This window comes from Protopterus annectens, chromosome 9.part0, assembly GCF_019279795.1.
Source record: "Protopterus annectens isolate FY-2018-M chromosome 9.part0, PAN1.0, whole genome shotgun sequence".
NCBI classification, from domain to species: Eukaryota; Metazoa; Chordata; order Ceratodontiformes; family Protopteridae; genus Protopterus; species Protopterus annectens.
In genome coordinates, this window is record NC_056743.1 from 1,443,048,628 (window position 1) to 1,443,075,392 (window position 26,765).

The window sequence follows — 26,765 nt, forward strand, 5'->3', positions numbered from 1 at the left end:
AATTCTCATTACACCAAACTGGCCACGCCAACACTGGTACCCCCTCTTGCGCAGTGTACCACTACTGGAACCATGGCATCTGCCTCAGACTCCTTCCCTACCTTCCAAGTAGGAAGGCCAGATTTTGTACCCCCAGCTTCAAACCCCGAACCTGGCAGCCTGGCTAATTTCCTGAGTTCTCCTATACCATCCCTCAGCAAACAAGTGCTGGATGTCATCCTGGAGGCAAGGAGGCCTAGTACTAGAAAATCCTGTGCTGAAAAGTGGAAAGATTCTGTTCCTGGATCCAGACTTTGGGGATGGGCACAACAGTGCCCAGTTTACTGCATATCCTTAAATACTTAAGAGATGCTTCACAAGGGCCTTTCTTTTTCTTCCATTAAAATTCATGCCTCAGCCATCTCCGCACATTATAATACTGAGCCCAACCCTCTTCTCTCACCCCCTACTGAAACAATTCCTCAGAGGGGCCAAAAAGTTAAGACCACCCAGGTGAGCCCCAACTCCTGCCTGGGACCTTAACTTTGTATTGGAAAAGCTCACTCTACCTCCTTTTGAGCCAGCTGCAACTGCGGAGTTGATACTTCTTTCTTAGAAAGCAGCTTTCCTTTTAGCCATCACTTCAGCAAGAAGGGTGTCTGAATTACAGGCCCTCATGGCAGTGGAGTCTTTCATCATCTTTCACGCAGGCAGGGTGTCCCTCTGGACCAATCCTTCTTTTATGCCCAAAGTGGTGTCCAGTGTGGCCATTAAGTCCATTCATTTGCCAACCGTCTTTTCTAATCCACATAAAGGGGAACGAATACTGCAGTCCTTGGACGTGCACAGACCACTTAGATTTTACTTGGACAGGATCAAGCCTCTCAGGAAATCTTAACAGCTGCTAGTTGCCTTTGCTGCAGGGGCAGAGGGGAAGGCCATTTCAAAGCAAACCATTTCTAAGTGGATAGGCCATTGCATTCTTTTCTGCTATAAGCACCATGGAAAATCTACCCCATTCCACCAGGGCTGCATCTACTTCTACAGCCTTTCTCAGAGGTGTTCCTATGAGGGACATCCTAGAAGCTGCTAGCTGGTGTTCTGTGCTTACCTTCACCAAGGATTACCACTTGCCAATTTTTCTAAATCCAGAGCTGGTTTTGCCACTGCAGTCTTGCAGGGCCTAATAGCTAGTCCTAATGCTCAGTAAATGCCTCCTTCCTTCCTTAGCTTTGGGAATCTACCCAAATGTAATGACTGCAACAGTGAAACACGAAGAACATAGTACAATTGTGTGCACTTAACATAAATGTAGATGTTGGTGTATTCACTGTTGCAGTCCTGGTTACCCTCCCTCCAGCCCCCTGACTTCTATTGGCTATACCTCTCTTGTTTTCTAAACTTAAGCTTTCTGGTGTATTTGCTTTTTGTTGGAGGTGTAACTTTGTATTTTATTGCTTCCCATTATGGGGGCACCTGACAACTTGGACAAGAAAAACTGATGTAATGGCGTTGGCTGCATGCTTTATACCCCTGACTACCTGACGTCATGGAAGATGAGAGAGCAACTGACGTATGACCCAAGACTTTGATAATCAGGCCGACTGAGGGCCACCTGCAAGCAGATAACCCAAATGTAATGACTGCAACAGTGAATACACTCTTAACATCTACATTTATGGTAAGTGTACACAACTTTACTTTTTCTTTCCTAATTTTGCTAACAAGATGGAATATAAACTCCACCTGCTGGCTGTTCATAGACAGTTACAATTCTATTTACACAGGGCAAAAAATGTCCATAAATCTGATCAATTGTTTGTATCCTTCTATAAAACAAACTTTTTTGGGGGAAACCTAGCTCCAAGGTCGCTATTGCTAGATGGATTTCTTCATACATCCTTCAGGTCTTTAAAGACAGAGGCATGTCTCCTCCGGGTCAGGTGAGAGCTCATTCCACTAGATCCATGGCGCTACATATGTTGCTTTTTGGTCTAGTCTCTTTGGATGATATTTGTTCTGCAGCTATTTTGTCCTCATCTTGTGCATTTATTTCTCATTACAAATTGGATTTGACTTCCAGAAGAGAGCATCTTTTGGTTCTGCAGTGCTCCGGAATATCCTTCCATGAGGGCTGCCCAGGAGTTTAGAAGCTGGGGGCTCTGTCCCACAGGTTGAAGACCAAACAAAGTAAACTACTTCAGATAAAGAAGGTATGTACTCACCATAACATTCCATCTGAGTATCTACTTCATTTGTCTTCAGCCGTCCCTCCCTCCGTCCCCTGGACCTTGGCATATGAACAGCCTTTGGGCTGCAGTTATAGGTCAAGTATTTTTTCAGGTTGTTGATCAGTATAAGGTTCAGCAAACTATCTGGGGGTTGGAAGGTAGTGGAGGTGTATTATGGGTAAGGGGAGGAGCTTGGAGCAGATGCTAGTAAAGTTTCCAGCTCGGATCAGGTATCCCACTGGTTGAAGACAAATGAAGTAGAACTACTCCGATAGAACGTTATAGTGAGTACATAACTTTTTAATTACCAAACCAAATAACCAAGTATTTGATATCCATTGTCAATTCCTTGTGAATCCACCACTACTTTATTCAAGGAACTGACGCTAAACAATAAATCTCCTTAATTAATCAAGCTATGCAAGTAGCCAGACAAAGCATTAAATGTAGCCATGATGCTGTAGATGCCTCATCCAGAGCAGCTGCTACCGACTGTCATCTGCAGTTATGCATGATTACACAGTCAACCCATTTCCGAAGACTTGGCATCAAACATTATGGATTCTCCTTCTAGAGCCTCTTGTTTGTCCACAAGCAGCTAACAATTTCAAAACCCCCAAAGAATAAGAAAAAAATATGAAGGACTACAGACAGCATCTGTTAACCTCCCTGCCTAGGTGTCAGAGGAATTATCCAACCAAATCCACCTCTTTTCTAAGAAGGGCTGCTAAGCCCAGTCAGAAACACAGGAATGCTCCCAGAAAGATATTCCCAGAGAAACCAGAGATTGCTCTTCTGAGAAGCATCCATTTGAGGACAAATCTTTGACTAGCAACAACCCCCCCCACCAGCCTTGCCCCTCTCAAAAAGGTTAAACCAGTCACTCTCCACCTGTGAAAAGATTGCCACATTCCAATGGGTGCTTTCTATTTTGTAACAAAGGCTATGCCATGTCTTGGATAGAAATTCCCCACTAAATGGGATGCCTCCCCCTACCCACAGTTGGATCAGTCTGATGTCCTTCAAGAATGCAACTGCAGTCATAACATGTGGGTTGTCCTGCCTCAGGCAGCCCTCGGTAGGCCGGATTCCAAAGTCTGGGTCCGACGTCAGCTGATGTCGCATTTCTCTCCGACGTCAGAGCGGCTGGAGTATATAAGCATCAGCCGACGCCATTTTCTTCAGTCTTTCTTGCCGCGCGGTGCCCGAAGCAGAAGCAGTTCGCAAGTGCCGGTCGGTCAGCTCCTGTATTTTTCGATACCGAAGTCATCAAAAAAGCTAAGTACCCCGTTGGGGACCTTTTCTTGCCTCAGCTGATGTCAGAAATAACTGAAAATTAACAATTGTCTTTCTTGTGGTAAACAAATACCTCATAAGGATTTCCACTCTTACTGTCTTCCTTGCCTGGGCCCAGACCTCGACGTCTCTGCCTGTGTAGCCTGTGCTCACTTCAACAAGCGTACTCTCAGGCGCCGGGCGGAGTTCGCTGAAGACTTTTTTGCCGATAAATTTGCTTACAACATGCGTCGGATCTTCCGACATCGCAAACTCCGAAAAAGCGAAAAGACCGGGACCGACATCCTCAGCCCGCGTCTACCACCGACTCCACGCCAAAACCTAGCGCGAGTGCTCCGGTTCCCCCTGAGACGGTCTCTCCACGGCTCCGAACCGAAGACACCGCATTACCGACGACTCCGATTCCGGACATCACTCCGCCTGTTATCGATTTTCCTCCGGATACTGAAACCGAGGAAATGCCCGAGACCATTGCTGTAGACAAGGTCACTCCTGCACGTGGAGCTGCCAGGCCTCCTATGGCCATGTCTATTAAGGCCTGCACTAGAGCTAAGGCAGCCAGCAAAACAAAACATACTACTTCTAAATCCTTTCCTCAGCCTACTCCAGAGACACAAATTATGTCCATGGCTGCTGATTTAATTTCCATGATTAGAGGTTCACAGGCCCATCCTGAGAGAGGATCCCAGCCTCCTCCTGATAAAAGGCCCAGGGTTGAACTCTCTGAACCTATTCCTTCTGATGAAGACTCTGAGGGCTCCGTCCACTCTGATAGCCAGGAAGAGCTCTTCCAGACCTATGAGGACTCGGATGCAGAAGATTCCATCCCCTCAGCCTCCCCTCCTGAGGATATTTCTTTTGGGGAAGTTCTGCACACCATGAGGGAACATTTTAAGTGGCAAGGTCAGGAATATTCTGATTCTAGGAAATGCCTGAGGACTTTCCTTAAGAAGCCCCAGCACAGGCCCTTAGCTATTCCTCCTGTACTTGATGTTCTGGATGATCTATATTCTGACTCTAGTGCTACCCCTGATTCTCTCCCTCCTGCTCCTGCCAAGCCAGACAGGTATTACAGGGTCCCAGAAACTCATTCCCATTTATTCAGGGCCCATTCTGCTGATTTGGAAACTATTTCACAGGGGCCTAAAGGATTTCAGCCTCCGCCTCTAAAAATCCATTGCCCTCCAACAGGGAGGCCAGGTCATTAGAAAGATGGGGTAAAAAGGTTTACACATCCACTACCTTATCTATGCGAGCTTTAAATTGCCTTTTTCATATGTTACAGTATCAGGACTACCTTTTAGAAGAACTTTAGCCACTCCTGATCCTTTAGACAGGAAGACTTTGCAGGAAGCTGTACATAACACTCTGCAAGTAAGCAATCACTTCCTGCAGTGTGGATATGATGCACTGGAAGCTTCATGTAGGGCAGCTATGACAGGGGCAGTCATTCGTAGACATGCCTGGTTAAAAGATCAACCTCTACCAGATCATGTAAAAGCAAAACTACTGGATACACCTTTGGAAAAGAACAAGCTTTTTCGTGCAAATGCTAAGGATGTGTTAAAGACCATCGAAGAAAAAGCAAATTCAGTTCAGACGGTGAAAGACTTCCTCCAAGTTCAACCCCCCAGATTCAGTAGGAATTGGCCTTCTAAAAACTGGTCCTTTCCTAATACAGAAAAGTTTCAAAGGGGTAAGAACAGATGTGGCCGAGGAAGAGGCCAATACAGAGGCCCTGGATGACAATGGCAGCCAGGAAGCCAAAGAAGTGACGCAGGGGTTTCACCTGCCCCACGACCACAATCTCAATGACTTTCTTCTACTACCGCCTACCAGGGAACAAATAGAAGCTCCCCTGGGCGGGAAATTATCTCTGTTTGCAGAAAATTGGCACAGACTGACAAAGGACAAATGGATTTTGGACATTGTAGACCGAGGGTACAGGTTTCATTTTCATACCTTACCAAGAAAACAAGGCATGCCAAATCTACCACAAAACCAGAGGGCAGAGGCTATCAAGCAAATCACTCTGCTGACTCGGATGAAAGCAATAGAAAGAGTTCCACAACAAGAACAAGGCCAGGGGTTTTACTCAAGACTGTTCCTTGTTCCAAGAAAAGAATCTCAATGGAGACCAATACTGGACTTGTCCGCATTAAACACCTTTCTCATAGTACCAAAGTTCAAAATGCTGACTCTACAGCAACTCCTTCCCATGCTGGGCAAGGGGTCTTGGCTGATTACTCTGGACCTCAAGGAGGCATACCTGCATGTCCCTATCAGACACAGCTGCAGAAGATACCTCAGATTTCTTGCAGGGCCAGAGCATTATCAATTCTCAGCATTGCCATTTGGCTTATCTACTGCGCCCAGAGTATTTACAAAATGCCTGGCTTCAGTAATTGCTCATTGCAGGCTCCAGGGAATACAAATTTACCCGTACCTGGACGACTGCCTCATACAAGCGGACGACAAATTGATGTTGACAAAAAAAACCTGGATTATGTCATACGATTACTTCAATCTCTGGGATACACAGTCAACTTCCAAAAGTCAAGACTGCAGCCATCCCAGCAAATGATCTTCTTAGGAGCCAAACTAGACACAGCCTCTCAGATGGCTTACCTGACAGAAGACAAGCAAGAGAAGTTAACTCATTACTTCAAAGGTTTAGCAAAACTCACCCAGATGACTGCAAGGAGATTGCTACAGGCCCTGGGTTACATGGCATCCTGCATTCTCCTGGTTCCATTAGCAAGACTACACATGAGAAAGCTTCAGTGGTACCTAAAAAGCATTTGGTCTCAACACAGCAACAACTTGGAGACAATCATACCGCTCATTCCATGCCTACAAAAGGAATTCCTATGGTGGGCCTCGGTGAGCCAGGCAAACACAGGTATGTCATTCAAAAAACCACAGATAACACAGACCATGACCACAGATGCCTCAGACCTTGGATGGGGGGCGCACATGGAAGGCAGGTGTATACAAGGACAATGGTCTCCAAAGGAAACACATCTGCATATAAACCAAAAGGAAATGCTGGCAGTAATGCATGCCATCGAGGCCTTTCAACACCAACTCCAGCAAGGCCATTTACTGGTACGGACAGACAACACTACTGTGATGTGGTACATAACCAAGCAAGGGGGCACCCACTCTTACCCCCTTTGCAGACTGAGAATGCATCTTTGGGAGAAATCACTGAGTCTAAACATCCAGTTACAATCCCAGTTTGTTCCAGGAAAAGACAATGTGTTGGCGGACAGCCTAAGCAGGAATTTCACAGATCCACACGAGTGGAGGTTACATCCGAAGACCTTCAGACAACTCACTTCGACATGGGGCAAGCCAGAAGTGGACCTATTTGCCTCTCATCTCAACCATCTTCTACCAAAATTCTGCACAAGGACATACCATGCAAAAGCTTGGAAAATAGATGCCCTCTCATTCAACTGGAACTCACTAACAATCTATGCATTCCCACCTCTGCCACTGATGACCTCAGTATTAATAAAGATCAAAGCAGAGAAACCCAAGGGAATCATAATAGCTCCAGAGTGGCCAAGACAACACTGGTACCCATTACTACGGAGCATATGTCACACCAGGAGGTGGGCCCTTCCCCAATGGCCTCTACTTCTGACTCAACACAACTTCGAAACAGTGCATCCAAATCTACAGACACTGCAGCTAACAGCCTGGGAGATCCCATAAATAACTTCAGCCTATCTCTCTCTCCAAGGAAGTTCAGCGGATACTAAGAGGCTCGAAGACCATCCACCAGAAAGGTTTATTTAGCAAAGTGGAAAAGATTCAGCAATTGGAACACCAGCAAGGGACATGATGCATCACTGTTGAACATCCCACTCATCTTGGAATATTTGGCAGATATGTTAAAGAACGGCCTCTCATATTCTTCCATAAAGATACATGCATCTGCTATTTCAGCTAGATACAACACTGATCCTCCTGTTTTTTCACACCCTTTACTAAGGCAATTCCTCAGGGGAATCAAGAACATTAAGCCACCAAGAAAGGCCCCAGTGCCAGCCTGGGACCTCAATTTTTTCCTAGAAAAACTGACTCTACCTCCATTTGAGCCAGCAGCTTCAGTTGACTTGCAATTTCTCTCTTGGAAAACAGCTTTCCTGTTGACAATTACATCAGCAAGAAGGGTTTCGGAGCTACAGGCCCTAATGGCAATGCCACCCTTCATTATTTTTCACAGAGACAGGGTTTCATTAAGGACAAACCCTACTTTCATGCCAAAGGTGGTATCTAGGATTTCTTTAAATCAAGCAATTCATCTGCCTGCTTTCTTCCCCAATCCTGAGAACAAGGGGGAAAGACTATTGCATACCTTGGACATTCACAGACAACTTCGTTACTACCTGGACAGAACCAAGGCCAGTAGGAAGTCTGAACAACTTTTTGTAGCTTACGCCCCTGCAGTCCAAGGAAAAGCAATTTCAAAACAGACTATTTCTAAATGGATTGGACATTGCATCAGATTCTGTTATTCCTTTCATGGAAAGACTGTTCCAGCCAATGTCAGACCACATTCCACCAGAGCTACAGCCACCTCTACAGCATTTTTAAGAGGGGTGCCTACCAAGGACATTCTAGAAGCTGCTACATGGAGCTCCGTGCATACATTCTCCAAACACTACAATCTCCCTCTATATTCCAGATCCAGAGCAGGCTTTGCTGCGGCAGTCCTGCAGGGTTTGATTGCCACACCATCTCTTTCCTAGAGCATACCTCCTCCCCCAGCTAAGCTATGGTGTTCTACCCACATGTTATGACTGCAGTTGCATTCTTGAAGGACATAGTACAGTTTTGTACCTACCATAAATGTAGATGTCCGATAGACATGCAACTGCAGTCGGATTTTCCCTCCCTCCATACCCCTCTATGCCTAGGGTCCACTCCTATCCCTGTTTCTCTTAGCTGGGGATATCTGTTATGGTGTATTTGTTTTATTGCTCATTTATTTGTTTGGAATCCTGTTTTTGTCTTCCAATTTGATTACAGCCTTCCTTGGAGGGCACCTGGCATCTGGGGCAAGAAACACTGAAGAAAATGGCGTCGGCTGATGCTTATGCACTCCAGCCGCTCTGACGTCGGATAGAAATGCGACATCAGCCGACGTCGGACCCAGACTTTGGAATCCGGCCGACCGAGGGCTGCCTGAGGCAGGACAACCCACATGTTATGACTGCAGTTGCATGTCTATCGGACATCTACATTTATGGTAGGTACAAAACTGTACTTTTCCACCCATTGTATAGTAATTACAGGCACAATAAACCCACTGCCCAAAGAATTTGTGGGAAAAGGCTTTTGCTCATATATGTATTCCTCCTGGTACCAAGGAAAGAGAGTCAGTGGAAACCCATACTGGATCTCTATACCAAACACTTTCTTAAAAGTACCAGTCTTTAAAATGTTCCTTATACCCCAAGTAGACTCCATAGAATTTTTCCTTGGACAGTAAATGTTGGAGGTGTGAAGGGGAAGAAAAAAGTAATTGGAAACATATATATTTTCTAGGAGTGCAATGATTTGGCAGACTTTAAGGATTCCCTACGGGACGCACTGTCTGAGATGCTGGGTGGGCAGATAGATCTGATGAGGGAGATGATTTTTCTAAGCTATGATACAGAATTGGAACTGCCTACACATGGTAAGTTACTAAAAAATGGAAATCAAAATTTAAACCAACTGTACTGGATGTAGTAAATATAACAGAGATAAAACAATTGGAATGGAGATCTTTAGAAAAGGGTAGGAGCAAACTACGGAGGAAAAAATAGGAACTGTGGGAACAATACATGCAAGGGAGGAATGTGGGTCAAAAATGCGACAGGACTTCAATGTGCTATGTAATGTCTGAGTGAGAAAGATTGGGTAGATTATAAGTGATTGCAACTGGGAGTGTCAGTATGGTTTGTGATGTAAAATGCTTGCGACTAGGATTGTCGGTGTGGTTTTGTTTTCATTTATATACATGTATGATTACTTATGTAGTAAGTGGTTTAATAAAAGTGATTTTTGTTTAAAAGAAAAAAGGACCTGAATAATTCATGTAATAATTAGGTTATATGATGTATAGCAGTTTATGTGAGGTATAATATTTGTTAATATAGTTTTATTCTTTATATGAATGAAGATAATTCGGTAAAGGTGTTTTTGAGGGGAAAATTTTAAAGTGTTCTCGCAGCACACTCTGGTACCTTTCATACTGCTTCAGGCCTTTCTAATATTTGTAGATCTGAAAGATGCTTTTCTCCATATCCCAACGTGCCCCCCCAGGAGATTCCACAGGTTTTGTACATGGCTGATCTCACTTTTGCTGCTTTGCCTTTTGGGTCTTCCAAAGCTCCAGGAGTTTTCAGTGTCTGGCACCAGTAATGTGCTATTTTCCTTTTCCTGACGAGAGGAATATCATTTATCTATTACCTAGTTAATGGACAGTCAGTTTCATTGAATGCTGAATCCCGTGCAGCGCCATTTATCTTATGCATCACTTGTTAGCAGTGTGGCCATCATAGCTTGATTTGTCCTTGAAATGCATATGGCTGTTCCTGCTGGCAAGTGAGTGAACTGTTTGGTGCAGGGAACAAGCAAGGTCTGTTAGAATGGCGTCAAGTGCTGGTTAATAGAAAGGATGTGCCCAACCACAGGACCCGTTAAAGATCCTGTTCATAGATCAGTTGGTGCTGTAAATGTATCTGAAATACTTTTATAATCATAACCACAAAAAATAAAATAAAATGCCAAATGTTGATTGAAAAGGATAAACCCAGCCATAAAGGCTAAGAAAAGGAGGACCCTGTTCATAGATCAGCTGATATTGTAATACAGTATCACTTAGTATGTGTCGTGTACAGTTGCTTATGTTGAGAGATAATTGGGGAGTCTCTTGCCCTGAAGTACTTTCCTCAGTGCCATGCAGAATGCAAGTTTGTTGGCTTATTTTACATCTGTTTACCCAATTCCCTTTCAATTCACAGAGGAGGAGGAAAAGTAGGTTTCATTATGTCTGCCAGAACTTTGATTCAGGGTCAGTTTTTATGTAATGCTTTATACCATTGTGACCTGGTTTTCAGTTGGTTGAGCTTCATGTGAACTTTATTTTAGTTTTGGGATAGATTTATTGTATTAGATATTATATATTTTTTAGTAATCTTTGCTGTGTATTTGTCGCAGGCAATCCTATTTGGCTCGAGGAATACTTCTATGCACTTATATTTTTAGATGGCTTAGTCATAGAATTAACTGTTTTCTTTTTTATGCTTTCTTACAGCATTCTTCGACCCCAAGTCTTTGAATACCATCATCAGAATAGTTATGGCATTCCAGAAGACCAGAACATCCCTAATAACCAGAGTGATGCGAGATGGAGGGATGATATGGGTGCAAATGATATGAGATGGAGGGATGAGATGGTTGAGAGGAATGATATGAGCTGGAGGAATGAGATGGTGGGGAGGAATGATATGAGCTGGAGGAATGAGATGGGTGAGAAGAATGATGTGGACCTGAGAAAGATGAGCTGGAGGAATGGTATGGGCCTGAGCAATGATATGAGCTGGAGGAATGGTTTGGGCCTGGGCAGTGATATGAGCTGGAGGAATGGTATGGGCCTGAGAAATGATGTGAGCTGGAGGAATGGTATGGGCCTGAGCAGTGATATGAGCTGGAGGAATGACATGGGCCTGAGGAATGATGTGAGCTGGGGGAGTGGTATGGGCCCGAGGAATGATGTGAGCAGGGGGAGTGATATGGGCCCGAGGAATGATGTGAGCAGGGGGAGTGATATGGGCCTGAGGAATGATATGAGCTGGATGCGTGAGATGATCCCAAGGAGTGATATGACCTGGAGGAATGAAATGGGCCCAGGGAATGTGAGTGAGCCAAATGATATGAGAGGAAGGAGTGCTACAACCTGGACAAGACTGTCTTTGGAATCATTCTCTCAACCCTTAAAAGGCTTTGATTTAACAGAACCCGCTGCATTCCAAAATTACAGTTTCAATAATGAACAGAATTTTCCTTGGCAGAATTCTTACCCTCCTCTGAGGGGAAGAACGTCTGTTAGGGGGGGTGACAGATTTCCATACTTGAGAAAATGAGCCAGGAACAAGATAGTTACTGCATAGTGAAGATGGATGTCGTTTGTTTAGTGTTTTATTCTTTTGTTAGTCATTTAAGCAGAAGTTGTATCAGCAACACCGTACAGTTTTAATTAAATTTGTTGAATACAAATTTCCTTGTCCTGTGTTTGTGATTGCATGCAAGGGAATTTTGATTTTGCAGGACTTTCAAGAGATTTTTCTTCTACCACTGAGTTGAATGGGTAGTCCTTTATCATTGGCCCAGAACAGAGTTTTTTGTGTGGTGGGAGCATGTACGTTAGTAACAGCTGTGACAGACTATGGACGTTGTGTCCCGGCGTATTTTCAATGCATATGCCCCCCCATAAAAATTGACACCATGCATAACTGCAAATGATGTCCTTCTATTCACTTGCAGCAGTATTCATAACTTGAGATCTCCTGCCAGAAGGCGACCTGACGTCGGCCAGTGTACGAAAGTCTTGGGCTACTCGAGTACGCAGTATGTTGCTTGTTGGCTGGTTGAACTTGGGCCATAAAATTAACGTATGCACATACCATACTCAGATTTTCTGCCCCCAGTCAAAATGCCATTCCGACCATCTGATTGTTTCAGTGAATGCGACTTCAGCCTTTTCCAGAAAGGTGCCCCATTGGGAAAAAATTTTCTCTTTACTATTTTGGTTGTCATCCAAGAAGGTTAAGTGCCGTTGTGGAAGACAAATTTCTTATAAGAACAGTCATCTACAGTGCCTCTCTTGCTTAGGGCATAAACATGACCATAAGTCCTGTGGCATTTGCAAGTCCTTTGTACCAAAGTCCATTAAAAGCAGGCTCTCTTCTTTTAGAGAACCAACTGTTTAAGTTGTTATCTAAGCATATGGAAGGTACCTCTGAGTCTGACGCAGAGCCGGTGAAGCCCAAAGCCAAGAAACCTCCGCCTGCAGCTTCCGTTGCACCTCCACTGTCATATGTATCACTCGTGTTAATTGGGAGGCATGTCCAACTTCAGGCACAGATTCACAGGATGCGCCCTGTTCTAAGGCCACCTTGACTTCGGCCATGAGCTCATCTTTGGAGGTAGAACTGACATTTTATCAGGATGGCACCGGGGAGCATAGGCTCAATAGTATGGAGGGCCCCAGAGGGGTACCGTGAACTCTAGTGAGAGAAGAAATTCAGTCATGAACTTTTTTATGCAACAGCGGAGGACTGGACAAAAGTCTGCATTCAATTTTCCCCTGTGAAGAAAAAACAAGCATTTGTCTCCTGCTGCAGAGGGCCCGTACAGATTGCCAGGCCTTTTCCCAAAGCTTGTTTCAGGCCTTCATGGCACTTGAGCCATCTTCTGAGCCTGCTCTTGCTCCCTCCTTCCTTCCTTAGAAAAGGATTAGGGACAGTGACTCTGAAGAGTAATCCTTGGATTATTCCATACAAATTCCCTCTCCTCAGGAGCGTTCCCCCTGAAGAGGGGTGAGTTGCTGCTGATTCCCTAATGGAAGAGATTTCATTTGGTGAAAGTCTTCTGAAAATGAGAGCACACTTTAAATAGGACACCTCCCAAGCTTCTGATGTCCAAAAAAGATGCCATCAACTTCTACATGTTGATTTCCTTAGCCCCTCTGCAGTTTCACCAGTGCATCCTACATTTCTGGATGCCTTTCATGCTTCACAAATCCCAGACTTGCAAGGCCTGGCTCCCAAGAAGCCTGATTGCTTCTTCAAGTTCCCTGAGGATTGTAAATTCCATTTCTGGTGTCCTGCTGCAGACCCAGCAGTCATTTCTGTAGCTTCAGGTAAACTGTCTAGGGTGCTTCCTTCTCCCACCCTTCTCCCATGAGACAGATTAGAACCCTTGAGAGACTGGGGAAACCAGGCCTATACCTTGGCTTTTGGGACCTTCAGTTATCAGACACACATGACCAAGTACTCAGAGCTTTTGTCTCAGGCATCAAGTGCCATTTCAGATCTTCCAGATTCTGAGGGAAAAGCCTTGGCTCTCTGTCTTGGGAGCTTTCTCCCAAGTAGCAAGACACTCCATTAAATGCAGCTTTGATGCTGCAGAGGCTTGTGCCAGGAGGGCTACTTCAGTTCTCAAAAGATTTTCCTGGCTTACATTGCACCCCCTCCCAAGATGACTACAAATCTAAATTAATGGATGCACCCTCAGGTAATTCATAGGTAGGTACTATGCTATTAGCCCTAGGGCCTATATAAGCCTAGCCAAAAAGGTACCCTGGCTTTCGCCACCCAAGAAAATTTTCCTGTGCCCCTGTCGAGCAGAGCCGCAGAAGTGGTCCCTGGGGTGAATTTCCTATTCCCCATCCAATCAAGATTTTTTGTGAAGAGTGCTAATGAGCTGTTTGACATAGGTAGTCTTTTCCAGAGTATGGGAAGTCTCTGGGACAGGAATATATCCCTCCAGCATGTTCTGTTTATTGGGGTGACCAGGTTTAGGTCCCTAGAGCATGTAGCGCAGAAGGATTGGGATTTCTTTAAGTGGAGCATGTCCAATAGCTCTGGGTTTAACATAGCTTTGTATGTTGGGCAGAGATTGCCTCTGAGTAGGTGATATGCGACGGAGTAAAGCTGGAGTTTTTTGAGCCTGTCTGTATAGGGCATCTGTTTGAGGTCAGTAATCCTCTTTGTGAGGTATTTCTGTGGCCTGTATGGGAGGGTGAGAATGCTGGGTCCACACAGATCTGAGGAACCACTGGAATTTAGCTGCCCTAATTCCCACATTTTCTTATTACCTGCCCCCCCCCCCCCCGAGAGCAGCTGCCCTACTTCCCAAAACATGGTTTCATTCAAAGTCCCTCAAACCTAGAGAGGATTTGTTAAAGAATGTTCTTAATGCCCAGAAAGGATGGCCCTGAAGACCAGTCCTGGATTTCTTCTCAGCACTTTCCTAAAGGTTCCTGCCTTCAAACTGTTGATACTTTGTCTGCTTTCTTATTCTTCCAGAGGGATACATGGCAGCTCTAGATGTAAAATATGCTTACCTTCACATCCCCATTCACCCCATATTCAGGAAATTCTTGCTTTTTTCTGTGGGCTCCTAGCATTTAATTTTCTCCCTTACCCTTTGATCTTTCTACAGCTCCGAGAATGTTCACAAAATTCCTAGCTCCAGTGATTGCACATTGTAGGCATTAAGGTATCCAAATTTTTCCATACCTGGATGGCCTGGTCTTACAGGCTGCAGCTCCTCACTCACTACAAAATCTGGAGATCACTATTTCCCTCCTTGGAAAACTTGGATTCACCATAAACTGCAAGAAAGTCGGTCCTCACCTCCTTCACAGGACCACATTTTCTTGGGTTGTTTAATTCAGACAGACATGTCACTTCCATCTCAGAAGGTGCAAGACCTTCGGTCCTCCTTTCACTCCCTTCTCCCCTTGACTCACATCATGCCCAAGGGAGTTCCTCGGGGTGCTGGATTCATGGCTTCAACCATTCCTATGGTGCCATTGACAAAGACTCAACATTAGGAAATTCCAGTGGTTCCTCAGATCTGTGTGGACCCAGAATTCTTAACCCCTAAGAGTACAAAGTCCTCCTCATTCCTTGTCTAAAAAGCGAATTCCTCTGGTGGATCCAACAGATAAACCTAAATCCAGGACTACCTCTGCATCCTCTCACCCCAGTCCTGGACCTCTACACAGATGCATCAGACGTGGTCTTGGGAGATGGCCTTGGGCTGATTTACAGTTCAAGGACGTCTGTCTCCGTCCCAGAAAACAGAACACATCAGCATCAGAGAAATGGGACCGTTGCTCCTAGCTCTATATGCATTTCACCCTCTCTGCATAGGCCTTATCAAACTGTTCACAGATAAGATGACGGTCCTTTAGTATGTGAATGAGTTGGAGGGGGAACCAAATCCTTGATTGGCTCTTCTAGTATGGGAATTTCTTGCCTGGTACCACATGGTTATTCAGGCAGTGTACATTCCCCCCAACCAGAATCTTGTGGCAGACTCCCTGAGCTGGTCCTTGCCCCAATCCCATGAATGGATGCTTCACAGGGATTTCTTCCCGGACATAGTCCACCAATGGGGTATTCCTCAAATAGATTTGCCTCCCCCTAAACAGACAACTTCCAAAATTTTGTGCCAGAGTACCAAGTCCTGTGGTTTGGAAGGTAGAATGCCTCTCATTTTGGAAGGAGATGTTTGTGTATGCATTCCTTCCCTTCCTCTAATCACAAAGGTCCTGTTCAAAATTCGACAAGACCAACCAAAAATATTGCTAGTGACTCCCTTTTGGCCAAGACTGCACTGGCCCCCTTCGATATTTAGCCAAAGGCCATCACTACAAGTTACTCCACAAGAGTACACCTTCTCACACAAAAAAGATCCCCGATACGTCCACACCTGTAAATGCTACAGCTGACACTGTGGGTGATAGGATTATAATTCTTTTCGGGCACCTGTTCTCTGAGGATGTGCTCAGTGTTTTGCAGGAGGCCGGAAAACCCAGTACTAGAAAGCATTGGGTTTCCAAATGGAAAAGATTTTCATTCCAGTGTCTCTAAGAACCAAGACCCACTGACAGTGGGAATCCCAGTATGAATTGCTCTTTTCTGGCTTGGCTTATTCTGTCGAAGCGATATGTCTGCCATTTCTGCTTGTCTGCCGCTCTCTTCCTCTAGCATCCAGATTTGAGGTGAAATAATTCCTTAAGGGCATCCTTCACATTAAGCCTCCCAGGAAACCTATTCCTCCTTCTTGGGACATTTTTGTTTTAGAAAAATTGACCCTGGCCCCTTTTGAGTCCATATCTTTGGCCTTCCTTAAATATTGCACTTGGAAAACTGTTTTATTAGTGGCCGTGACTTCAGCTAGAAGTGTCAGAGCTGCAGGCTCTTATGGCTTCACCCCCCTTCTTGGCCTTTGATAAGGACAGAGTATCCTTGAGAACAAATCCTTTTATGCCAAAAGTGGTTAATGACCTATTCCTTAAGTCCATTCAGTTGCCCACCTTCTTTCCTTCTCCACAAATCCATAGTGAGAAGGTACTGCACTCCTTATATCGCCTCTGCTCCTTCCTCCCTTCCTCCTTGAGGTTTGGCACTCTTCCCTGAAGAATGGTCTTCATGTTTCACTGTTGCAGTTATTACATTAGGGTAATCTGCTGGCAGGTTGCCTTCAGTCGGCCTGAATAACAAAGTCTTGGGTCCTGCGTCGGTTGCTGTCTCCTCTTCCACGACGTCAGGGGTATAAAACATGCAGCCAATGTCATTTTAATCAGTCTTTCTTGCCAAGCGGTGCCCGAAGCAGAAGCCGTTCGCAAGTGCTGGTCAGCCGACTACTGAAATTTTCATTTTCGGGTTTCAGAACCGAAGTCTTCAAACTAAAGCGAAGTACCCTGTTGGGGAAACTTTTTCTTGCTCCTTACCGATGTCAGTAAACGTTAATTGCATTACTTGTGGGAAGCAAATACCTCATAAGGATTTTCATTTGTACTGTATTCCTTGCCTAGGCCCTGACCACAATGTGTCTTGCTGCCGGTTTTGTACTAAATTTAACCAACGCACTATTAAGCGTTGGTATATTTTTGCTACTAAATATTTTGGTTCAAGATTTAACTACCCTGAAATGTCGGTTAGCAGTCAGACTACTGGAGTTCACAAAAAACGTAAGGAAAAAGAGACACTGTCTAGGTCCAAAACCGGCGAAGCTTCTCCTAGGCCAGTCGTCTGTTCGCTGGTACTCAGTGAGGTGCTTTTGCAGCCCCTGATGCCCGCTACTTTTGAGTCGCAGGCTTCTACCGAGACCCATTCGGAGTCAGGTATGCTGCGAGATTTGTAAAGTATTGAACCCGCGGATGTGTCTCCCTTGGAGAGGTCCGGCTTCTGAGGGTGTTTTCAGTCCTCAACATTTTTATATTAAACAAACGCCATCAACAAAAACAAGGTCAAAAACAACAACTAGGTCTAAAAAACCGACGCATGAGCCATGTGCTCGGGCCCCTATGCCTAAAAAACAAATGATCAAAATAGCTGAGGACTTAATTACCTTGATCAGGGGTTCCCAACCCCCCCCCCCCTTGCTAAGAGGCCTAGGCAAGACACTGATTATGAATCTTCAGATCAGGTTTCCATTTCTTCTGATTCCTCTTCTGATCAGGAATTTTCTATTCCACCTTATGAGGATTCTGATGAAGAGGAATCCATCCCATATGCATCTCCTCCTGAGGATCTCTCTCTTGGTGAGACTTTACATACTTTAAGGGAACATTTTCACTGAGAGAGTCAGGATTTTTCTGAATCAAAAAAGGAGGCTTAGGGATTTCCTTCTTCAGCATAGGCCTTTGGCAATACCTCCTGCATTAGACATTGTGGAGCTTGGCTCCTGATTCCTTGCCTCCGGCTCCTAGTAAGCCAGACTGATATTACAGGGTTCCTGACTCCCACAAATTTAATTTCAAAAATCCTGCTGCTGATCCTGAGACTATTTCTCAGGGTTCCGAGGGTGTTGAGGCTTCTACAGCCAAAAATCCTACCCCTTCTGATAAAGATTCCAGGGCGCTGGATAGATGGGGTAAGAAGGTTTATACATCTGCAGCCTTGGCAATCAGGGCTTTAAACTGGCAGTTTCATATGCTTAAATATCAACAGCATGTTATGGGTTTACTGAAACAGAAAATGTTTATTTCTGATTGCGTGGAAAATATTTACAGGATTTATTGCATGCAGCTGAACAGGTTGGAAGGCATATTTTGCAATGTGGTTTTGATTCCTTGGAGAGACCTTGCAGGGCCGCCATTACTGGATCTGTGATAGGCATGCCTGGCTCAAGGAGCAAAATCTGCCTGCTCATGTTAAAGCTAAACTGTTGGATGCCCCTTTACAGCATGATACTCTGGGAATAAGGCAGAAGAGGTTTTAAAGAAAATGGAAGACAAAGCTAAATCTATGCAAACTGTAAAAGATTTCTTGCAAGTACAGCCACCCAGGTTCAGTAGGCACTGGCCTACTAAAAATTGGTCCTTTCCTGTGCCCAACAGAGCTTCTCAGGGCAAACAAAGTTGCTCAAAAGGCTCCAGATATCAATCACAGGGATCTTTACAGGTAAAAGCAGTGGGGTGCCTCCACCTCCAAATCTGGAGGTAAAGCACAACCCTACAGTAAGCAGTCTCAATGACTTTCCTCTAACATCTCCAAGCACTTATCTTTTGGCAGTCCCCTAGAGGGGAAAACTAGCACTTCATGCTCAAAATTGGCACTTAATTACCCAAGTCAAGTGGGTATTATACATAGTATCCCAGGGGGTACAGATTTAATTTCCGTACTTAGCCAGTTCTAAACGGATGGCCGGATCTGCCACAAAACCAGTGGGCAGAGGCCCAGAAACAAGTCATGTCCTTCATGGATATGGGGGCTATTCAACCAGTACCAGAAAAGGAAAAAGGACAAGGATTTTATTCAAGACTTTTCCTGGTACCCAGAAAAGACCATTTTTGGCGTCCAATACTGGACTTACCGATTCTGAACACGTTCCTGGACATTCCAAGATTCAAAATGCTGACTTTACAACAGCTACTGCCTGTGCTAGGCAAGAATGCTTGGTTAGCAACTTTAGACTTGAAGCATACCTACATATTCCAATAAGGGAATCTTGCAGAAGATACCGCCTCTTCAAAGCAGGCTTTTTGCATTACCAAATGGTGATTGTGTTTCACTGTTGCAGTCATTACACTTGGGTTATCCTGCTGGCAGGTGACCCGTAGTTGGCTCAAGTTCCAAAGTCTTGGACCTGCGTCTGCTGCTGTCGCCTCTTCCCTGACGTCAGTGCGCCAGGGGTATAAAAGTTGCAACAGACGCCATTTTCTTCAGTCTTTCTTGCCGTGCGATGCCCGAAGCTTAAGCAGTTCGCAAGTGCCGGTTGGCCGACTCCTGAGATTTTCAAAATTGAATTTCAGAACCAAAGTCTTCAATAAAGCTAAGTACCCCATTGAGGAAAATGTTTTCTTGCTTCAGACCATTGTCAGTAAAAGTTAATAATTATATTTCTTCTGGGAAGCAAATACCTCATAACGACTTTCACTCTTACTGCATTCCTTGCCTAGGCCTTGACCACGACGTCACTAGTCAGTTTTGTGCTAGATTTAATAAACGCACTATTAAACGTCTGTTTGATTTTGCTTCACATTATTTTGGATGAAGATTTAATTACATAATGCCGTCGGAACAACCGATGACCGGAATGTATAAAAAACGCAAAGACAAAAAGACAGGCATCCGAGGTCCAAAACAGACAAAGCCTCTTCTGGGCCATTCGCCGGTTCTCAGTGAGGCACTTTCGCAGCCCCTGACACCCGCTACCTCAGACCCACAGGCTGCAACCGACAGCCACGTGGAGACACCGAGGCCTGTGGAAACTCAAGGTATTGGGCCTACGGAAAATATACCCTCAGATGGGTCCGGAGCCACTGAGCAGGCACCGGCTTCTGAGGGTGTTTTCAGACCTTCACAGCTTACAATTAAAGCTACTACAGCAGCAAAGGCAAAGTCAAAAACACCATTAAAGACAAAGAAACAAGTGCAGCTTTCTCTAGAACAGTCATCCATGCCTAAGAAACAGATGCTTAAAATGGCCAAAGACCTTATTACTTTAATCAGGAGCGCCCATCCCCCTCCTGACAAAAGGCCTAGGCAAGACGCTGATTATGATTCCTCTGATCAGGTTTCCATTTCTTCTAATTGATTCTTCCTCTGACCAGGGCTATTCCCTCCCTCCCTATGAGGACTCTGATGCTGAAGAGTCCATTCCTTCAGCCTCACCACCTGAAGATTACTCTTTTGGGGAAACCCTGCACACCATGAAGGGAGCATTTCCATTGGGAGAACCAGGATTACTCAGAATCCAAGAAAAGGCCCAGAGATTTCCTTCTATTGCCTCAGCACAGGCCCTTGGCCAATCCCCCCCTGTACTTGATATTGTTGATGATTTTTCTGAATCCAGTCTGTCTCCAGATTCTTTACCCCCTGCACCAGTAAAGCCAGACCGGTACAACAGGGTCCCTGACTCTCAATTTCTTTACAAAAACCCCGCTGCAGACCCAGAAACTATTGCTCAGGGTCCAAAAGGGGTTAAAGCTTCCACTGCCAAAAATCCTGTCCCCTCAGATAGGGATTACAGAGCTCTGGACAGATGGGGGGGAAAAGTTTACACTTCTGCTACTTTAGTTGTAAGAGCTTTAAACCGTTAGTTTCACGTGCTTAAATGTCAGCAGTATCTCATGTCATTGTTAAAGCAGAAAATGGTTTCAAATATAGAAGGTCATGACTGTAAAGAAATGCAGGATTTATTGCATGCAGTTGAACAAGTGGGAAAGCATACTCTGCAATGTGGTTTTGATTCATTAGAGGCTTCTTGTAGAGCCGCAGTTACAGGATCAGTTATTCGAAGACATGCTTGGTTGAAAGAACAAAGTTTACCTGACCATGTTAAAATTAAATTATTGGATGCTCCACTACAGCATGATACTTTGGTGTTAAGGCAGAAGAGGTTTTAAAGAAAATGGAGGATAAAGCAAAGTCAATGCAAACTGTGAAAGATTTCTTACAAGTTCGGCCACCTAGATTTAGCAGGAACTGGCCTTCAAAAAATTGGTCCTTTCCAGTGTCAGAGGCCGATACAGACGCCGAAGAGGCAGATCTCAGCCCCAAGGCTCCTACAGACATAAACAATTAGGTACTTCTGCCCCCAAAGGAGGAGAAGACGAATCACAACCTTATAGGAAACAGTCACAATGACTTCCCTCTCCAAATGCCAAGCACTTACCAGTTGACAGCACCCCTAGGGGGAAAGCTAGCACTTTTCTCAAAAAATTGGCGCATGATCACCCAAGACCAATGGGTGTTGAATATAGTTTCTCAAGGGTACAGGTTCCACTTCCACACTCTTCCAAAACCAAAAGGTATGCCAAACCTGTAACAAAACCAATAGGCAGGGGCACAAAAACAGATTGCAGCTCTTATGGATATGGGAGCAATTCAAAACGTTCCACAAGAACAGGGTCAAGGATTTTACTCACGACTTTTCCTAGTACCCAGAAAGGACAAAGCATGGAGACCAATAACTGGACCTGTCAATCCTAAATACTTTCCTGAATGTTCCAAAATTCAAAATGTTAACAGTACAACTCTTGCCCATGCTTGGCTAGTCACTTTGGGACATGCAGGTATGCCTCCTTGAGATCCAATCAGACAACCGTGCAGAAGATACCTCAGATTTCTAGCAGGCTCAATGCATCATCTATTCTCTGCACTGCCCTTTGTCTTATCTACTGCGCCCAGGGTCTTCACAAAATGCCTGACACCAGTGATTGCATTTTGCAGACAAAAAGGAATTCAAATATATCCCTACTTGGACTGCCTTATTCAAGCAGAGAGCAGGGACATTCTTCTAAAGCACCTGGAGTTTGTAAAAAGATTACTAATTTGCCTAGGGTACACAGTAAACTAAAATAAATCAAAACTAGTGCCCTCTCAAGAGATAATATTCCTGGGTGCAAGCTTAAATACAACTACCCAGATGGCTTATCTCACTCCAGACAAACAAAGGCATCTGACTCACTTTCAAATGATGGCAACAAAGACCCAGCTCCCTGCAAGAAAATTTCTGCAGGCCCTGGGTTTCATGGCATCTTGCATTCTACTAATTCCATATGCCAAACTGCATATGAGGAAACTACAATGGTATCTAAAAAGTGTTTGGACTCAGCATTGTCACAGCCTAGAGACCATCATAACCTTGATTCTCTGCCTACAACAGGAGTTTCGATGGTGGTCCCAGGCCTGTCACCACAACAAGGGACAACCTTTCACCTTACCTACAGCCAGGCAGACAACAACAGATGCATTGGATTACGCCTGGGGAGCACATATGGCAGGAAAATGTATTCAGGGCACATGGCCCAAGGAACAAGTGCATCTACACATCAATCAAAAAGAGATGCTAGCTGTACAGAATGCCCTGACAGCCTTCAAGGACCTAATTCATCCAGGACAATGACTAATAAAGACGGACAATGCCACAGTTATGTGGTACATAAACAAGCAAGGGGGTACACATTCCTACCCCCTATGCAGACAAGCCATGACTTTGTGGAACACAGCACTGACTTACCAGGTACATCTGCAAGCACAATTCCTGCCAGGAACAAAAAATACACTGGCAGACGAACTAAGCAGAAATCTCGTGGATCCTCACGAATGGAAGCTAAACCCACAAAGTGTTCAACATAAGGGAATAGGGACACCCAGACATAGATCTTTTTGCCTCCCCTCACAATTGCCAATTACAGAAATTTTGCACAAGGACTTATCACTCTCAAGCATGGAAAGTGGATGCTCTAGCTTTCAGCTGGAAAAACCTGACAGTCTATGCCTACCCTCCGATGCCTCTTCTCACCAAGGTGTTTCTAAAAGTCAGACAAGAGAGGCCAAGAAATTATCCTGATTGCACCAGACTGGCCACCCAATCCTAAAGATTTTTTCCCAATGCCCGCCTTGGCCTCTACCTCAAATCCCTCATCTTCTGGCACAGCAAAACAATCAGATTCTGCACAGTCAACTCAGAACCTTAAACCTGGCAGCATGACAGGTAATGTAGCTACTCAGACTGCACCTCTCTCTAAAGCAGTTATGGATGTAATTTTGGAAGCCAGGAGACCCAGCTCTAGGAAATCTTATGCGGAAAAATGGAAGAGATTCTGTGCTTGGAACCAGGCACAAGGACTCGACCCACTGGTCCCTAATATGCCTCAGATTTTACAATACCTGACTGAGATGTTGGACAAAGGCCTATCTTTTTCTTCTATTAAAATCCATGCCTCTGCCATTTCAGCTCATTACAATACGGATCCTCCTATTTTTTCACATCCTCTACTACGACAGTACCTCAGAGGGCCAAAGAAAATAAGACCCCCTAGGAGAGCACCAGTACCTACTTGGGACCTCAATTTTGTTTTAGAAAAACTAACACTGCCTCCTTTTGAACCAGCCAGCACAGCTGATCTAAAATTCTTGTCATGGAAAACTGCTTTGCTCCTAGCAATAACTTCAGCAAGAAGAGTTACAGGCATTGATGGCTGTGGAACCTTTCCTCATTTTTCACCAATACAGGGTTTCTCTAAGGACGAACCCAACATTCATGCCACAAGTGGTCTCCAATGTGGCCTTAAACCAAACTATTCATTTGCCTTTCTACCCAAATCCCCAGAATAAAGGGGGGAAGACTTCTGCACTCTTTGGACATACACAGGCAGTTACGATTTTACTTGGACAAAACAAAAGCTTACAGAAAAACTGAGCAACTGTTTGTAGCATATGCTGCAGGATCACAAGGAAAACATATTACAAAGCAGACCATCTCCAAATGGATAGGACACTGCATCCGCTTATGTTATGCACATGGCAAATCTGTGCCTAAGGGCATTAGGCCTCCTTCTACCAGAGCAGCAGCCACTTCAGCAGCTTTCCTCAGAGGGGGTACCAACCAAAGATATATTAGAAGCTACAACCTGGAGCTCAGTGCACACTTTTACCAAGCACTACCACCTACCTCTCTACTCCAAATCCAGAGCAGGCTTTGCCACTGCAGTCCTGCAGGTTTTATTAGCCTCGCCAAATCCAATCTAGACCCAGCCACCCTACCTCAGCTTTGGGATTCTACCCAAGTGTAATGACTGCAACAGTGAAACACGAACATAGTACAGTTGTGTACCTATCATGAATGTAGATGTTCGAGTTATTTGCTGTTACAGTCCGTTACCCACACACCATCCCCCTCTTTGCTGGGACTATTCTGTACTTCTCAACTCTATACAACCTATGTGGTGTATTTGCTTTTAGAAGAAGAAAATGTTTAGTGATATATGCATGGTTGTTTGGCATATTTCTTATCTTTACAGCCTTCATATCTGGGGGCACCTGACATCTGGGGCAAGAAAAACTGAAGAAAATAGCGTCTGTTGCAACTTTTATACCCCTGGCGCACTGACGTCAGGGAAGAGGCGACAGCAACAGACGCCGGACCAAGACTTTGGAACTCGGGCCGACTATGGGTCGCCTGCCAGCAGGATAACCCAAGTGTAATGACTGCAACAGTGAATACACTCAAACATCTACATTTATGGTAGGTACACAATTGTACTTTCTCTGCACTGCCCTTTGGCTTATCTACTGCGCCCAGGGTCTTTACTAAGTGCCTAGCACCAGTAATTGCATTCTGCAGACAAAGAAACATTCAAATTCATAGGTTCATAGATTAGTACTAGGCTAACTGCCCTTGCAAGCCATTTTAAACCTAGCCAGTTATCTCTTGTGAGGCTCAAACCCTGCACCTTGTGCTTGTAAGGCAAACACCTTAACCTTTAGGCCACCCTCCAAATTTATCTTTATCTGGACAATTCTCATTCAGGCAGAGGACAAGGACACACTTCAACATCTGGTATTTGTAAAAAGTCTCCTAACATGCCTAGGGTACACCATAAACAAAAAGAAATCACAGCTGGTAAGCTGTTAAATTCCTGGGTGCAAGCTTGAATACAACTGCCCAGATGGCTTGCTTCACGCCAGACAAACAACTGCAATTGACAACATACTTCAAATTGCAACAAAAACCCAGTTATCTGCAAGACAAATTCTGCAGGCAGTGGGGTTCATGGCATCCTGCATTCTACTAATTCCATATGCGAGATTGCATATGAGGAAACTTCAGTGGTACGTAAAAAAGTTTATGGAGCCAACATTCACAGCCTGGAAACAATGATCCCTCTCATTCCCTGTCTACAACAGGAGTTTCTTTGGTGGGCAGAGACATGTCACCAAAACAAGGGACGGTTATTCACTCTACCCCCTGCCACCCAAACCCTAACTACAGACGCATCAGACTATGCTTGGGGGGGCCCACCTGGCATGGAGTTGCATTCAAGGCAAATGGAGTCCAAACCAGATGCATCTGCATATCAACCAGAAAGAAATGCTAGCTGTTCAGAATGCTCTGACAGCCTTCAAGGACTTACTTCATCCAGGACAACTACTGATAAAGACATGCACCACAGTTACGTGGTACATAAGCAGGGGGTACCCATTCCTACCCCCTCTGCAGACTAGCCATGGCCTTGTGGAACACAGCCTTGACTTACCAAATACATCTTCAAGCACAATTTCTGCCAGGAAAGCAAAATACTCTGACAGACGACCTAAGCAGACATCTTATGGGCCCTCATGAATGGAAACTGGATCCACAAATCTTCAGCCTGTTAACACAGAAATGGGGAAGCCCAAGCATAGATCTGTTGGCCTCTCCCCAAAACTATCAGTTGGACAAATTCTGCATGAGGACTCTTCACAAAAAAGCATGGAAAGTGGATGCTCTATCCTTTAGCTGGAAAAACTTAGTCTGTGCCTTCCCCCCTCTGCCTCTACTCTCCAGCACTGATGTCCGCTTCTTAGGAATATATCACACCTTCCTCCGTAGTACTTGCCTCAGGCACATCACCTACGGTCTCAGAACTACAAAATTCTGCAAACTCTGCTCCAAACTCTGAATCTTGCAGCATGGCTAATCATCTAATTATTCAAACGTCTCTCAGTAAACCTGTGATGGATGTCATTTTGGAAGCCAGAAGGCCTAGTACCAGAAAATCTTATGCTGATAAATGGAAGAGATTCTGTGCTTGGAACCAAGCACAGGGAATAGACACAGCAAAGCCCAATATTCCTCAGATTTTACAATACTTAACTGAGATGCTTGACAAGGGCCTATCTTTTTCTTCAATAAAAATCCATGCCTCTGCAGTCTCAGCTCATTACAACACAGAGCCTCCTCTCTTTTCTCATACACTGCTAAAACAGTATCTCAGAGGGGCCAAAAATGTAAGGCCTCCCAGGAGAGCACCAACTCCCGCATGGGACCTCAATGTTGTGCTGGAAAAAACTCACCCTTACCTCCTTTTGAACCAGCAGCTACTGCGGATATAACATTTCTTTCTTGGAGACCACTTTTCTTTTGGCAGTTACTTCAGCTAAAAGGGTTTCAGAACTACAGGCTCTCATGGCAGTGGAGCCTTTCATTATATTTTACCCGGACAGGGTGGACCTCAGGACCAAT

The 26,765-nt window shown here is 44.7% G+C and overlaps 1 protein-coding gene across 1 annotated transcript in view; it reads left to right on the plus strand.

The window, feature by feature from the left end:
* LOC122812116 overlaps window positions 1-11,786 on the plus strand; it is a 1,581,175-nt gene extending 1,569,389 nt beyond the window's left edge. Inside the window, exon 12 of the mRNA XM_044084402.1 lies at window positions 10,825-11,786. Within this exon, the coding sequence (XP_043940337.1) occupies window positions 10,825-11,653 (829 nt within the window). The 3' untranslated portion in view covers window positions 11,654-11,786. The remainder of the gene's footprint in view (window positions 1-10,824) is intronic.
* The last annotated feature ends 14,979 nt before the right edge of the window (window positions 11,787-26,765 follow it).